General features: G+C 37.3%; 2 protein-coding genes across 5 annotated transcripts in view; one reads left to right on the plus strand and one right to left on the minus strand.

Moving 5' to 3' along the window:
• On the plus strand, positions 1-10990 carry LOC136262080 (protein NLRC3-like). 2 transcript variants are annotated; one of them, XM_066056224.1, is made up of 2 exons: positions 1-1070; positions 8323-10990. In XM_066056224.1, the coding sequence occupies exon 2, from the start codon at positions 8330-8332 to the stop codon at positions 10862-10864; it is 2535 nt and encodes an 844-aa protein (XP_065912296.1). In that variant the 5' UTR covers positions 1-1070; positions 8323-8329; the 3' UTR covers positions 10865-10990. The 2 variants fall into 2 exon arrangements, with proteins under 2 accessions (XP_065912296.1, XP_065912295.1); XM_066056223.1 differs by lacking the exon at positions 1-1070 and adding an exon at positions 5244-5558.
• Positions 10967-17005, minus strand: part of LOC136262081 (calcyphosin-2-like) — a 25652-nt gene continuing 19613 nt past the window's right edge. For all 3 annotated transcript variants that reach the window (XM_066056227.1, XM_066056225.1, XM_066056226.1), the window contains exons 14-17: positions 13184-13332; positions 12746-12865; positions 12377-12583; positions 10967-11261 (exon numbers count right to left, since the gene is read on the minus strand). In XM_066056227.1, the coding sequence (XP_065912299.1) occupies positions 11172-11261; positions 12377-12583; positions 12746-12865; positions 13184-13332 (566 nt within the window). In that variant the 3' untranslated portion in view covers positions 10967-11171. The remainder of the gene's footprint in view (positions 11262-12376; positions 12584-12745; positions 12866-13183; positions 13333-17005) is intronic.

Below are 17005 nucleotides of genomic sequence, written 5' to 3' on the forward strand. Positions count from 1 at the left end.
GGTAATGGTATAAACTTGTACTGTTTTACTCGTAAGGTATATCCCTGCAGTTCACATCGTTGTTTGGTAGTGAATAAAGACTGCTCCATAAAGCCAACAGCCACTTCAGCACCCCGGGGAAAAAAAATGCCACTTCAGCCAGGCTCTAGCAGCTGGTACAAGCTTGTACTGTTATCACGATTGTTGCACTGACAAGAACTTGTAGTAAACAAGCCTGTTGAGTTAATTAACAGTCTACAATGGGCTGGAGATGCTGTTCTTGCGGCTACATTTCTAAGCGCTTCGTGCCGTTGCATATTAGAGCATTTTCAACACGTGATCTTCATTACGTAATTTAAAGTTTCGCCTACGCGTCCACCATATTGGTGAACCACTGTGCTGGTGAACTGTGTAATAGTTCGCTCAGTGTATCGTGTTTACAGTATTCTACTGGTGTTGAAGAGAACTCGTACTAGAAGTGGAAGAAAAATACACTCTGGCAATTCTTTACAAGGTTGATTAGTAACTGCTCGAAGGGGCGGACTAAAACAAGGACTCAAAATAGATCCTCGAATAGAGCCGTTCAACAGGGAATTTCTCTTAAAGGCTATCCCGGACAAGTTTCGTTACTCTGTTTGCTGTTGTTACTAAAGGTATTGGCTACTGGCCGGAGTACCGCCCGTGATTTAACCGGCTCAGCAGATCTACTGTAGCTGAGTTCGAGCTACAGTGTGAATGGTTCAGGCTTAGCCTGATTTTTAGTGAGATATGAGCTCTGTATGTCTTTGTAAATGTTATTACTAATTGTTTCATGATAGAACTATGATGTTCTATGATTCTTTGGTCCATTGTATATGTAGCCAGCTGCCACCTAGAAATACTCAGTGCACATATTGCAATTGAGATTGCTGAAAGGAAGACTCTAGGAGGTGCCTTTCACAGACCTTGCAATGAATGCTATACTTTTGGGTATTACTGCTGAGGTGATGAGACTGAATATGTTAAAGTTGTCTTTATGTTTGATGACTTATTACAGTGGTCCTTCCTTTATACGGCCATATCTGAACTGTAGAAGTGATAGTTTTGTTACAGTAAGTGTGCATTCTATTAGACTAATTGAACAGTTCTGTACAGAAATGAATGAGCTTCAATTTCATTTCAATTATCTGAACATACTCTGGGTTTGGATAGTAGATGGGTCACTGTACTAATCTTCTCTTCCCCTCAGATGTATACAAATGTAAAAACTTACAAAACCAAATATGTAAAATAATCATTCACTAAATGCAAGAACTTCGTGAAAATTATAATTTTGGGTGATCCACTTCACAACTATGAAGGGGTGAGTCTCAGTGGTGGTTAATGCAATATACCTTTCTGACATGATTGTCATAATTGTGGCTTATCCAGTGTATGTAGATGTGAGAAGTTAAACTACATTTATGTAGTGCTGATGGGACACATGGACAGACATGACAACATTTAATCAGAAGTGATTGATTCCCCTGATGTGTGTACTGTTTACGTCATAAATTGCAGATACTGGTTTCCTGGTAAACAGTGCATGGAACCCAATAATATGGCTGTTTTTCTATAACAAAACAACAACAAATCTTACAAACAACACAAACACGTGGACTGATCCATCTGTTGTTAACAATAAAAATGCATAATAGATTTTCTGGACATCTACGATCTAGTCTACCACTCTAATTTTGTAGTTGATCATGACACTTGAGTTTGTATGCAGGTGTGCAGAAGATCTTCACACAACTCCGTTTGTTTGTGTGCAGCACTCGCCATGGAGAAACAACTACTATAATTATCTGTAAAATTAATTGTCCAATAAGACAAAGTGTCCAGTCATACCATCACGGCATAGCTATCAAGAACAGAACACATGTGGCACTCAATAAAATCCTGAGATTTGCATTTGCTGGGCATACTTCAGCAGTCATAATTACTTTTGCCTTACTTTCATGTTAGTTCTGACAGCCCAAGCCTATCCAACACCTAGTAAGCCATACTAAGTGCTGTACCTGGGTGTTGTTATTGCTGGACAGCAACCTAAAATGAGGACAGCATACAGGTATCAGCATGATCACTGCAAAGGCAGATTCAGTAAGGGGTCTTTTACAATGTAACATAGCAGTTATAATACATGTGTTCATCCCACTCCAGGCTGGTCTCCATACCATGAACAAACTATTTACAAACTAGATATGGTGCAAAGAAGGCCAACAAGGTTGTTGCGCTGAACAGCTGCAATATATAAACAAACCTAGCTAGCTATAGTGCCCTCCTTATGCGGAAATGTTGAACAGCCTTACCCATCCCAGTCCTTTGACATTGAACCACTACACACTGGAATGATCACTCTTGTCAGGGATGCCAAGAAACGGCTGTTTAACAAGAGAAATTCCCTCGAGATTCTTTATAAAGAACGGCTTCTTTCAGCTCAATCCAACGTTGAAACCGGGTCACTACTGCTGACCCGGATGACCCACTGACCCGGATAGCAATCCGGGTCAGACCCGGATTAATTAAAGCCGAGACGTGTTTCGGCTAGTCTCGGGTGAGTGAACGAGTCTACATTTTGAGCGTTCGATTCGTGTTGAGTAAATATTGCAACTTCAGCCTAGCTGTAGGTTGAAAAAGGTCTTCACCTACTGACAATAGCTACCCCTCACCATAGATACCCTCAGTTTCGTGCTACATACTGCACTTACTAACAAATAGGCGTGGCTGAGCATATGTTGGTAATGCGATAAGTGGGCGTGGCTCACAAAAGAGCTACGCGATAGCGTTTATAAGTTCCACGTCGTCAAACGAACAATTTCGTTTCTCACGTGATCCAATCGGGGTAAGACCTGGATAAATTGTAAACCGGGTGAGACCAGGATGACCCGGAGAAAATGTGACCCGGATGACCCGACCCGGTTTCAACGCTGGCTCAATCCCGGCGCCTTTCATGTTTATTAATCACCCTCCTAGCTAGTCTGGCGCCGCCCGCCCCTTCGCAAAAAGTAAGGGTCTGGTGAAATACAAATACCTAATCATTTCAAAAGGAATTCAATTAGACAGTGCACATAATGTTTGTTACCTCAGATGATTGCACTTCAATTCGAACAAAAGCATTGTGTTGCCAAGGCGATTTCTGTGTGAACGTCATTGGCATGCACTAATTGGCTAGCGCCGAATCTGGGCGCTAGAAATGATTTAGTATCTGTATTTCACCAGACCCTTACTTTATGCGAAGGGGCGGGCGGCGCCAGACTACCTCCTAGCCTCTAAAGCACTGCCAAAGATGCAATTCTCTTTCACAGCAACCATAACTTCTCTCCACTGCCAGAAGAATGCTGTAAACACACTATACTGAGCGAACTATTATACGGTTCACCAGTGCTTGGTTCACCAGTATGGCGGACGCGTAGGCGATATTTGAAGTTACGTAATATAGATCACGTGTTGAAAATGCTCTCACAGCAAAATGATTCCAAGTCATTGTAGCAGGCTGTATGGAAGCAAGAGTAGATAACTCCATTATCTACTCTTGATGGAAGTGAGAATTGTTGTTCATTTCCAAAACCACAATTGCTCAGTAATAGATGAATTTCATAAGTAATTTTAAACCGTTGCCCCTAGCAACCTGAATTTTACATTATTTTGTAGGTGTGAATGTCAAAAGTAACACCTCCAATTTTTAAAAAGACAGCATATAGCTATAGGTGATGAGATACAACATTTTAAAGTTTGCAGTTTTCCAATACGTTTTCTATGGGAGGGGGTGACAGTTGCCCCTTCTGGGCAATCACATGGATAACGTATGGGAAAACCACAAATTTCAGAATGTCATATCTCATGATCTATATACTCTATCATTTTAAAATTTGGAGAGGTTAATTGTGAGATTCACATCTACAAATGTGACCGGATTTCATATAACAAGGCTTCCACACACACAAAATCAAACTTACGATTTTACCAGAAATGGATTGCTGGTCTAATACAATATCATATTTCACACTGTACTTCCTTCAGCACTGGCAGGTCTGGTTTCTGTAGCAGCTTTCTTCCGACCCTGTCAAAGCCACGAGTGGGAGATTGGTGCCATTAAATGGCCATGGCTTTGTGATAATGGTGTGTAGTGAGCTGGGACTTCACAGAGAGCTCGCCAATAGTGCTCCCAGTCAATTTGGAGTAATTTGAGGGCCATGGATGGAGAGCCCAAACTTGGCCTCTGGATTCCAATCGTCTTCTTACTTCATTTTATACCCCTATATTAAGACCACTGTCCACCCCCACCCTTCCACCTTATTACTACCACCTGTGATATTATTACCCGCTCAAAAAAAGCTGCCCAAAACAGGACAAATTTTGGGTATCAGAAATGTATACACCCACTCAGTGATAGCTAGTGAACAGATGAACAATTGGTGCAAATTTTGTTTGCACAGCTGTAGGCACTGGGAAGTTATTACACAATGATTCCTTAAAATCGCCATATCTCCTAACAAAGCTTTGTGCGTCGAAGCCTTGTTTTGTCAAATTCAGTCACAAATGATGTTAAACTGAGAAATGACATTAATTGAATTTGTTGGTTTCCCACACATTATTTATGTGATTGCCCAGAAGAGGCAACTGTTACCCCCTCTCATAGACAATTTATAGAAAAATGACAAACTTTAAAATGTTATATCTCATGACCTATATATGAAATTTAGAGGTGTTACTATAGACATTTACCCCTACAAATATTGTAAAAATCAGATTGCTAGGGTTATTATGAAATTCATTCATTACGTAAACAACGTCAAATGCTTGTCGCACTTGTATGGTTTCAGCACTTGTATGGCTTGGCGTACTGTCCCTTTAAACAAAACTGCATGAGAGTGTCCAAAAAAGGAGTCATGCAATGCATGCATGCACTCAGCTGAGCAGCTTACACTGGTACGCATGGCGCCTCACCCACCCCTTTGCATAAAGTATAACCAGAAATTTTTACCAACCACCTTGTCATCACACAATAAATAATTTTATGTATGCATGTATATGTTAAATGTTTTTTTTTGTTTGTAATTACCTGGGTCAATTGTCAGCTGTGCTGTCTCGACCCAGTATATAATCATAATCATAATCATAGATAACCTTACCTTTTATTTTTATAATACACTGAGTCTTCGGTACAGACTACAGATTCATGCATGCATTCTTGCATGACTAAATAAACTTCTCGAACTCGAGTCAAACGGATATCCTCGTTAATTTCTGTGAACCTATATAAAGGCTCGGTGGTCAGCTGTCTAGCTAAGTTAAATCACTTTTCAGTGAGTGATGCATGCCAACTGGTGCACCATGCACTAGCTATATAACAGCTACGTATATAGATGGAAAGCTGGTTTGTAGATGTCACTGTCAAGACCAAGTATAGAGGAAGCAATCTTAACGAAGCATGTGGCAGCGTTTGAAGCACGCTCGGATTGTGGCATTGTTCTAGGCAAACTTCTGGCGTCCGACGTGCTATCAGAATTCGAATATCAGCGAATATGGGCTGAGAGAACTCAAATTGAGCGAAACAGGTTAGTGCTGAGTATAAAAGGTCAGTGTAGGTCTGCCGGATGGGGAAGGTGGGGGGGGGGGGGGGGGAGAGAGCTTGTATTTAAAATAGCACACGTACAATTAAAACTTATCAAAAATGTCAGATTCGGCTCAGAATGTTGAGCCCAGGTTAAAAGTTGCAAACTGGACGCAACCTTAACTGCTCCAGGCTCAGATTTAGTTGTTTAATTTTTATAAATCTCTACTGGCAGGCTATAGGGCACATAATTATACAACCAAGTGTATACAACTAACAAAAATTCCTGACACAATTATATTGATGGATATTCAATATCTGAGAGCCCAAGTTTACGCAGTTTCTTACTAAGTAGCATGTTTAACTGTCACCGCATCAGAAAGTGTAATTTTGTGGCCAGTTTAGCTACTTTCAAAATGGCATGCACAATTTAATCTCAGGACTGAAGCCTGATTTAAAAAAAAAATCCATAATCATGAAAATACCATATAATATTATTCGATTCAAATAGCCTGGAAGACATCCACCCATGCAGACAGATAGTGCTTTGTCACATGATATCAATGGTCAATACAAACGCAATGCACTATAGTATGTTCACGTTGAGCTGAATCCTGAAAAACAGCTAAAAATTAAAAGTGGATTTTTTCTCAACAGAGTCAACATTTCAGCTAACCAGATGATTATTGGTAACAGCAAAGGTGTCAGCAACAGACACGTACGGTTTAGCTCCATTACAAGTTCAGGAAAGGGCTGTAATGGACACTGCACTTATATGGCTTCCCCAAAGGAAATGTATTGTGAAAATTTTGATTGGCCATAAATATTATGTTAAACATTTGAACAAAAAGATTTTGAAATATTTTTAGCGGATCAAGCAGTACTACAAATGAGCCAAATTTCAAGATCGTGTGTAATTGCATTCGTGAGTTATTAAATATTTTTGAGAATTCAGCTCAACGTGAACGTACTATACTAATAGGATAATTGTGTACATGCATGAGGTATACGTGGTTGTACATGTCCTAGTTATTACATTGTTATGTCATCACTACTATACACTTATGCATCATGCAAGCTCTACCAACCATAGGATCTGACTTCATGCACCGGCCAATCGATCACAAAAATCAAAATCAATACTCATGCCACAGCAATAAATGACTAATCAGTTTGACAACTAGCTTTTAGTTGTGAACTTGGACAACTGTACATAGACTTTCAATGTGTACCTGGTCCTGATTCCCCCCCAAGGAAAAATCCTAGAATAAATACTGCTAAAGATTACAATTAGGTTTTGAGTCTGGCAGTATTATAGCTATATATTATACTTTGCCATGCGGCCCTCATACAGCGGTTCCCCATGCCCTTGTACTGTCCCATAAGCATATAGTGTGTGCATCATATAAAACAATAGTCATGGAGGGTTTGTGGGTTAATTTGCACTATACTATATAGCCTGTGTAAAAAAAAAGATACAAGAGTCAAACAAGCCAGCATGTCTAGTTAAACACACAGAGATCTCTATTTGGACTCGATGGATATGGTAGGGGAAAAAAAGTAGCTAGTTTCCATTAATCAGGGACAGATAGCTTGCTGTATAAATGTTTCTTTGACTCCAAATATAGAGATCTCTGTGTGATTAACATGCTGGCTTGTTTAACTAGTCTTGTTTTTTTTCAGCGATTACCATAATTTAAAAAAAAAAATTTACATTAATTTAGTTTGTTTACCTTTTTATAAATCCATTTATGGATTGCTAAAATGATAAGAGGTGCTTGATATTACACTGTACTATTAAGTCAGTCATCATACACAATAGCTTAGCTGTAAGTAGAGTTAGCTAATAACAGGGGCGGCTCCAGGGGGGTTTCTGAGGTTTCCGGAAACCGGTCACATTTAGATCGAGATACTCTAATAGAGCAGTCAGTCACTCTAATAGCAGTCACAGTATTCAGAGAAGTAGTGTAGCAAACTATGAAGTTGTGAATAAAGATTTTTATGTGCTTTATCAGTGATACAAATATTATTTAGTGGAGAATAGCCATTCTTAGGTGTTGACTTTTTTTTTTTTTTTTTTTTTGGTCTTCACCCAAAATCTAGCTGTGCTTTTGATCAGAAACCAGTCACCAAAAATCCTGGACCCGCCTATGAATAATATTATCAGAGTTAACAAACACTAGTGTATTATTTCCTTACAATAATAATAATAATAAATAATTGAACATACTTTACACTATATATATCCAACTAAAGGCAGTGTATAGCATGTTACAGTCAGCAATAGTATGGCTTCTGATATACATGCACACTTGTGCAACTATTTAAGTGATAACACATTGCATGGTTTCTCTAAAAAGATTAATAATTGTGACTGCATGTATAAAGAAGCAAATTTGCTTCAAAGTGGATGTTAACATTACAATATGCATTTAAATAGATCATGGACATGAAGAAAGACTTAACATGAAAGCATGAAAGCAAGAGTTAATAATAAGAGAGGGGTATTATTAACTCTTGATGAAAGGCTATGTAGTTTTTATCCCCAAAAAGTACTCGAGGGTAATATTATAACTTGTCTATACAATAATGCAAGCTAGTGATGTTTGAATATGCAATATACTTTTGCATATTTGAGACACCACATTTGGGTACATATATAACCACACACCCCAGCATATATTTCAGTATACTGCTGTTTTTCTTTTTTGCTAGTGTGTTTGTAGCTATGTTGTGCTGGAGTTAATATGTTTTGTGTTTGTTTATAGGAGGTTGATGTTTATCATCATACCACGAGCTCATGTCAATGACAACTTTGCCAAGTTCTGCCAAGTCCTTTCCAGTGAAGAGTGTTATGTGAAGTTTGTAGACAGTTTGTTACTGATGCTTGCTATTAACCAGTGTAGAGATCACATCATCAAATTAGCAGATGTAAAGCCGTTTGTGAAAAATCATGTAAAAAATTCTTGCACACTTGAAAGCCTGATGAACAAATTGGATCATGCAACTCCTAAATTTCAACATACCTTCTATCTCTATCTTAAGGGTACACCTTCTTCAAATCATGGTAAACTTGTTCATATTATAGAAGAGAGTATTTCAAAGCGAAAACAAGCAGCTAAATGTTTCAGAATTTGTACTTTACCAGATTCCCAATTGAAAGATTATCAATGTTACCTAAAAAAGCAATACATGAATAACTCAATTGTATCAACAGACAGCTTTTGTCCACCACATGACAACTACATTGACCTCAATTTGGTGGTATGTAGGGGCACAGTAGAAGACGAAGCAACCTGTGTCAAACATTCTTTCCTTCACTGTGAAACAGAAACACTAGGTTCTCTCTCAGACATTTTCCAATCCAACATAGGCCGACAAGTAGTCCTCATACAAGGTCATCCTGGAAGTGGAAAGACTACACTGGCCAATAAAATATGCAGAGACTGGGCAGAAGGTAGTTTTATACCTGACTATTCCAATGTGGTGCTGATAACACTAAAGGACTCCAGAATAGCTGAAGCTAAGTGTATGAGAGACATCATTGCACTGTCTATGGAGAGAAAAGCAAGTGAAATCGCTTCAAAAATGGAAGAAATTGAAGGGAAGGGTTTTGTTCTGATCTTAGAGGGATGGGATGAACTTGAAGAGTCCAGAAAATATCATTCTTTGTTTACAGATATCATCATGGGAAAGGTGCTACCACAAGCAGTAGTCCTCGTCACAACTCGACCATCTGCAGCAGGCTCTATAAATAAGAAATTAATTTCCCAAAGAATAGAAATACTTGGATTTACCACTAGTCAAATTACTGAATATTTAACCCACAGCTTTACTATTCCTGACAATACTGATAGTAAATCTACCGATGAACTCATACAGCTGTTTCAAAAGCAACTAAATAGTGTCCCATTTTTGAAAGACCTTGCTCAAATTCCAATCAATTTGTCTATACTAGTCAATCTATTCAAGGAAAACCAATTGTCATTACCCAACACACTAACAGAACTGTACAAACAGTTTATACTACTTAGAGCTAACCACCACTATCAGAGATTAACCAGCGACAGAAGAATATGGGATGATACAAATGTGCCTGATCAAATCCTTTCAACCGGAGACAAATTGGGGAAAATTGCATTTGATTTTTTACTAAACCACAAGTTGACATTTACTGAAGGAGACATCAACTCATATTGCTTTGATTCCAATAGTGTAGTCCCCTGGAGTTTTGATGGGTTGGGATTGTTTCATATTAATAGTTATACTTCGAATTTTGGAGTCGTTCGCACTTATCAGTTTCTACATAAAACTATGCAGGACTTACTGGCAGCACATTACTTGTCAAAACTAGAGCCAAAAAGACAAGTGAAAATATTAAAAATGACATACGGATCTACTGCCTTTGAATTGTTGTGGGTTTTCTATGCTGGTATGACCGAATTTAAATTAGTGAACTTTACAGAATGTCTTCCAGTACCAGGAAGAACATTGTTACCAATGTTGTCTATTTCAAAAAAGAAAACAGCAACGTCTCCTACAAGTAGACCACACTCCTCAGTTACAAATGCCCATATCAACAACACTGTTTACAAAGAGTTTATGATAACGTTAGCATTATGTTGCATCGAAGCTAAAAATTCTTTTCTCTGTCACTGTCTTGGTAATAGTGCCTCACTCAATGACATTTGCTACTTTGCTATTCCAGAGTCAGCCAATTCATTTGTTGCCCAAGACAAAATAGTATCTGCTGTATCTTATGTCATTGAAAACTGCAAAAAACTGTGGATTGTAAAGAGTCCGTCAATGAAAAGTGGTACTATTATAAGTTCCTTCAACTATCACTTCAGCCCAGGAAATTTGTATGGATTAGAAGTATGCATTAGTCCTAACCAAATCAAGGAGTTAAAGAGATTCATGAAGTTACAGCGATTCCTATGTCATTTAGACTTATCACAGAGTGTCTTGTTTGATGATGACTGTGCAGTTATATTAGCTGACATAATAAAACACAATGACTCATTACATGTCTTGTTCCTAAACCATTGTAAAATCACCACAACTGGAATCACTGCTTTAGCAGAAGCATTAGTTTCAAACTGTACACTTAAATGGTTATCAATTAAGGAAAATCCCTTAACCATTGAAGATATAATCAACTTAGTACAAGTATTAAAATACAATAGTGCAGTAGAAACAGTTTCATTGGACAAACAGTTTTCACAGCCATCTACTATTAAAGCACTTTTACACAAAGTCAACATTTACAGAAAGACAAAAAGAATAACACTATTAACTCTGAAACACTAAACGTTGGTTATAATATTATATATATATATATATATATATATACTGTGGTTTGTTTGTAACACCTTGAGATCCTTGTTATGTGAATTTCCCATGTTACATTGCTTTATAACATTAACTGAATCGCTAATTTGCTTCTTATTATTGTTACATTGATTTAATTAAATAATAAACAATATAATAATAAAAATTTGATTCTTAAATGTCAGTAGACATGGAGTGATGAAAGTAAGTGATGCTTGAAAAACAGAAATACAATGATAGTGTTTACTGAATCCCTTGACGTGATGAAGTATGTCTCACAACATTGTCAGAGTCCCCAACAATCCTTCACTATTTTAGTAAAGTCTCTATCATTCTGTGTATCAATACTAATGCCTTCAAAGTAATCCTCAAACTCCTACAAACACACATGTAGTTTTATCAGGCATTACTTCATAATTAATCCCACTAGAAACCTGCGACAAGGTTTGCCATAAGGCTTTTTGGCAGGTCTTATAGGAGTAACCATTAAAGCATTAATATGTTTTGCTACTTCACTGGTAAGGTCATACAAACAGCATGAGTTGTGATATCAGCAGCATAGCTGTAAAAGAGAAGCTCACACAATTTAAACATACTGCTTTAATATAGAATGTCTAATGCTTTCTGGTACTTTATAGTTAGCCACGCAAATCATTGCACATTGGTTTTAAACTTACAAAGCAGACGCATACTTTTAATACAAGTCAGAAATCTTGCTACAAAAAATTCTGTTGAATGGAGAACCACACCAGGGTGGCTTGATTCTTTAGTAACATATACAGTCAAGATACACAGGATAGGGATAAAGTGACAAATAATCCATATACAAAGCACAAACAATTTGAACAAGAAAGTCACTAGACTTGCATGTAAACAAACACAGCAGACAGCATGAAAACAGAAAGACATTTAAAGAAATTAAAAACAGCTGAGAAACACCTTACCAGGATGCATAGAATCAAAGCTACACTGTATAATGTTACACGAACCTTCAATAAGCACACAAATGTTGTGAATCCATAAGCTGTGATAGCTACTTAAAGACCAATAGTTTACACAGCTAATCATTTGGGGGAAAGCAAGATTCAGACACCATTACCCATGCAGTAAGTCTAATTTGTGAACCTCATTTATATGGCTCTGCTGAGATCACAACTCATGCACTCTATAACCATATCAATGAAGTAGGAGGACCTAATGCTTCAGTCATCACTACTATTAGGTTATTGAAACCATCTAATAGTACCACCCACAGACGCACTAAAATTATAAATCCCCTGGGGATATAATTTGGATCTATCAAACATGTGGTCATATGTTTGGCATGGTCTACAATGACTTGCTATAATAAGCTTAATTTAATTGTCTTGCTATACTTATTGATGATGTCATAGTGAGGGAATCTTATGGCGGAGGTTTCACTAACTAACAAAGGATGTGTGTGCTATTTTACAATTCTGCACAATAAGGATGTGCATAGGTCACACTTACTGCATATGAAATGGTTTGCTGAGTAGTATTGGTAGTAGACTTAGTACCAGGCTGGGAAACTTCAAGTGCTCCAAAGACAATGAAGGACACCTCATCACAGCTCTTCCTCCCTGCCACTACCTCAGGGTGTATCCGTGGGTTGAAATATGCCTTTAGGTTGGACATAACAACACTGCCATTCTTGTGGATGTCAAGTTTACGAAACAGCTAAATAATAATAGTAAAGATCATGACAACATATGAATCACTACTATATGTACACTTCAACACACAGAGGGGATTATGTTTGTCAATGGAAGCTTGGTATGTACAGTAACTAATAATCACAATAATACTACAACAGCATATGACACTATCATTTGAGGGTACCTGATGGACTAAGTGTTTACGTCCTTCCTTCATCTCTCCCACTAGTCCCCTTAGGCAGGTCACATGATCTACACTGCCTCTACTGTTAGGATCCACCAGTGACCAGAAACGTTGTAAATCCTAACACAAAAAGAAGTGTTACAGTACATGGAACTTCTCTTAATAGACACTCCTGAATTGTGGACAATATCTTTATATAGGATATCTACCTAGGTCCCAAGTCATCAATATTAATATGTAGCACGCATATGGCAGGGATATATAGCTATCAGCTCGATTTCACATATGCACATGCCACATTTGGTACTAAAAATATATTTCCTTAATGATGAGATAATTGAGGCATGTGATGAAAAAGGAAAGTTCACCACATATATAGAATACACAAATTTCCCACTCAACTTGTACATCAATACATATATACACAAGCATATTTACTTCAGGAGTTATGCTGATGTGAAACTGCCGCAAAGCTAACTGTAGTTGAAGTAAGGTGACTCCATTCTTATCACTGCTCCTTTCCAACTGCCTTCCAAATCCGATTAGTGTCTTGGCAGCTCTACCAGCTAGCCTCTCTCTCATCATCGCTACATAAACAACAACATGGGAATCCTTCAACGCTGACACATTAACATCCACAAGTGAAGTGATCAGTGATCATCAACTGTGGTGCAAATTCATTCCCTACTTGCTAACTATATCAGCTAAAGCAATTATTAAATTTTTACTTTAGGTAAAATTGAAAGCACAATAGACTGGTGCCTAATGCCTTTGTGATCCAAGTGAAAAGAAACAGGGCACAAACGAAGCCTATATCACCATCTATCCCCCTAGCACATATTTTATTGCAATGATCCCTACTAGCTTGTAAAATTCCTATTTAATTGTTTCGCAACACCTATTAGATAAAAAATTAAACAAAGTTACTGCAAAAATTTGTAGACATAAATATCTCATTATTGTCTATACTGACCATTACGTAATATGGTTATCAGCAAAACATATTATTAGTGCATCACTACTAACATGATGAAGAGTCACTTCTATGTACACAATACTGTATTACTATTTTCCTAGTCACCTTTCAGTGATATCATTACAAGTGGGCAACAAGCAGTTGAAAGATTTCCAGGTAGATTTTTTTTATCTTACCTTTTGCCATATAGTGGCTATCAGCAGCAACACAACACTCGGTCCATAACAGGCAAATATATATATATACATACGGAAGATTTATTAAAAGGCAAGACATTTCAACTAACACATTGCTGTCAGCAAGCATTGGAGTATCGTTTTTCTTGATGTGTATATATATATATATATATATATTTTTTTTTCATAATAATTATTCATCTACATACAGTCAGTGTTGGGCAAGTTACTTTGTAAAAGTAACTAGTTACATATTACATATTACTTGCAACAGAACTATTTAGTTACAGTTACATATTACCCAAAAAATAAAGTAACTATAATAATATTACATATTATATTACTGTGTCCACAGCCTTTAAGCTGTCACGTGTGAGACTACCACCTTATCACGTGCCATGATGGCGTTGTGTAAATCTTGGTTATAAGTAAGAAGCTGGTGAATAAGCTTCATTCAGTAGGCTTCATTACTTCGTTGTGGCTAGGCGTTACTCAGTGGATTACTAACGAGATTAGTAACTTCGTTACTTGTAGTAATAATATTACGTAATATTAGACTCGTTACAGTAACTATATTACTTAGGTAACGCGTTACATTTGTTAGTAAAGTAACTTGAGTTATATTATCTGTTTTTATAGCGTATTTCGTTATATTACTTAGTTACCACAAAAGTAATAATATTACGTAACGTGTTACATAAGTAGCGCGTTACTCCCAACATTGCATACAGTACACATAACTATACTTCACCAAGGTGACTACTAGATACCAATCAGTTAAGTACTATGTGCTAATGCAAGCTAATAAATGGGAAGTTATGCATAAGAAAAGGAATCTATAAAATTCACAGATGTTACATAATTCTAGGTAAAATTCTGTACATTATGGACATTAGGACACCACATCTGTTGACAATGGCATAACCTACATAGGCAAACTGCATACAGTGATGTGAATAAGAGCTGTTTTCTTTGCAGCTGTTATCACCAGGTATTTGCACAAGCCAACTAGCTGTTTCTCCACAATCAGTGGAAACCTTATAAATGAAAACAAAACAACACCATAGCTATTAAGGATGTATACGCTTGCATTTGTTATAACACTGAACCTCAAATACTAATTACACCCCCAATTATGAGACATATAGCTAAGAATGCTTCATATGGTCTGTTATTCCAGTAGCCTACACACCAGGCCATACTGAAAGTCATGTGGATAACCATAGTAGTGTACAGATGTAGTACACTGTGTAGTTACTTTTGCAAGGCTTCTTACTTTTACTTTCTACTTTATGATTTGACTTTCAAAATTTCTGTTTCTAAAAACTACCTATAGTGACCTTGTCACATGTCTGCATGCTCTATTGTATCAAGTTTCTATTCAGGACACGTCAATATGAACAAATCAATTAGGATATGTGTCTAATAATTGATATATAGATAGAGTGCATAGTACAATCTTGCATGCTATTTCCTGTAAGTTACCAGACCACTTAATTTTCCTTGTCTTTAAATGTATTCTCCATTCAATATACTAGTGGGATGTTATGTGACTGCATAGTCATGTGACTGCATAGTCATGGGAGAACTTCCAAGTGTGTTATACTTTCATTAAAACTTAAACATTCATGTGCTAAAATAAACACTTAACATGCAGTCACCCCTTTAAAAATCACCGAGTACAGCTGTTAGGTATTTCATGACCTCTTTAGCAAGACTATCTCACTTTAGTATATTCTACATAAGTTGCAAACATAGCTATGGTGCACTTCACGCCCTCACTTATTGTAGCTATATTCTTTGGTAGTGATGTATGTAGTGTAAATTCCAAGATATCAGTTTGCTATCAATAGTTATATACAATCACCTATTCGCAAATTAATTAATTACATGGACAGTCAATATATCAAAGCACTTAATATGTACATTTATGTACATTACCTACTGAATAACTTAGCAGAGCTTAGAAAGCAGGATTAAAAGATTATTCTGTTATTATTGTGATTTATAACAATTGTCCATGAAAGAGAAGTTCTTGGTAGAAATTGCTAAGCCTCAATAGCTATAACTTTTACTATTCCTAACATGAGTGATTTGAGTATATGTAATAGTTGTAACAACATGGGCATGAGGGTTTTGCCTGATATGTACGCCCGACTGCCCGAGGGCTGCAGGCCCAAGGGCAGAGGGCATACATATCAGGCAAAGCCCGAATTCCTGTGTTACAGCTAATATGTAACACTTATTAGGCTGATAGCCTACACGGGGCGATCAATCACCCAAGCCAATACGAGTGCAGCCACTGGATGTATTATATATGCATACCTAAAATTTTTGATTATGGGTCACAGCTAGTACGTTCTGGTTACGTTCGGTTATGATAAATGGACATATCCTAGAGATATCACAGAGAATTTCTGTGACGCGAGTTTATATGTTTTAATCAACATTATTGAATCGTTTATGGAATAATGAAGGAGTTTGCTAAGTAGTTTAGGACTAAAAGTTACTCATCTATTTAATTCTAGTTGTCCTCTTTGTGTTGTTCTATGTTCTGGGTAGAAATGCACATCCATGCATTGCCCAAATGATTATCATTTGTTGTTTAGTAACTGTCAATTAGTTGAAACTTAACAACTACTCTGAGCTTAGCATAACCTGTAAACCCAAACCCACAATTAAACGCTCTGTGTTGCTCAATATAACGAGTCAAAGTGTATTGTATCTTTGAACTAATTGGGCATCAAAGCCATGAGCAAACTGCATTCCCATGATATTGCCCGAGCAATATGCGAGTTATACACCAAGCAGCGCCTTTGAGTGCCCACGCTAAAGTAGTATATATTGCCATGTAACACTTTCACACCTCAAATCAAAGGAGCCGCCCGGGCTACATTTCGCATGTATCCCAGCTAGCCGGGCTACATATGAAATGTAGGCCGGGCTACAACTGGGCGGTGATTATATAGATGTTGATACCGAAATCGATTGTGGTGATTGATTAATACTCACGTGATTAGGCTGTACGACTTGGATTTCGCCATGAAAACCACTCAGACGGAGAGCGTTTTGTTATCCTCACGATCCTACGAGTTGAAAAATGTTGGG

Source organism: Dysidea avara, chromosome 7 (genome assembly GCF_963678975.1).
Source record: "Dysidea avara chromosome 7, odDysAvar1.4, whole genome shotgun sequence".
Lineage (NCBI taxonomy): Eukaryota > Metazoa > Porifera > Demospongiae > Dictyoceratida > Dysideidae > Dysidea > Dysidea avara.

Coding starts and splice junctions, on each gene's coding strand:
- LOC136262080 (XM_066056223.1), top strand. CDS start 5,386: ATGTCACTGTCAAGACCAAGTATAGAGGAAGCAATCTTAACGAAGCAT. Junction 5,559..8,322: donor ACTCAAATTGAGCGAAACAG/GTTAGTGCTGAG, acceptor GTTTGTTTATAG/GAGGTTGATGTTTATCATCA.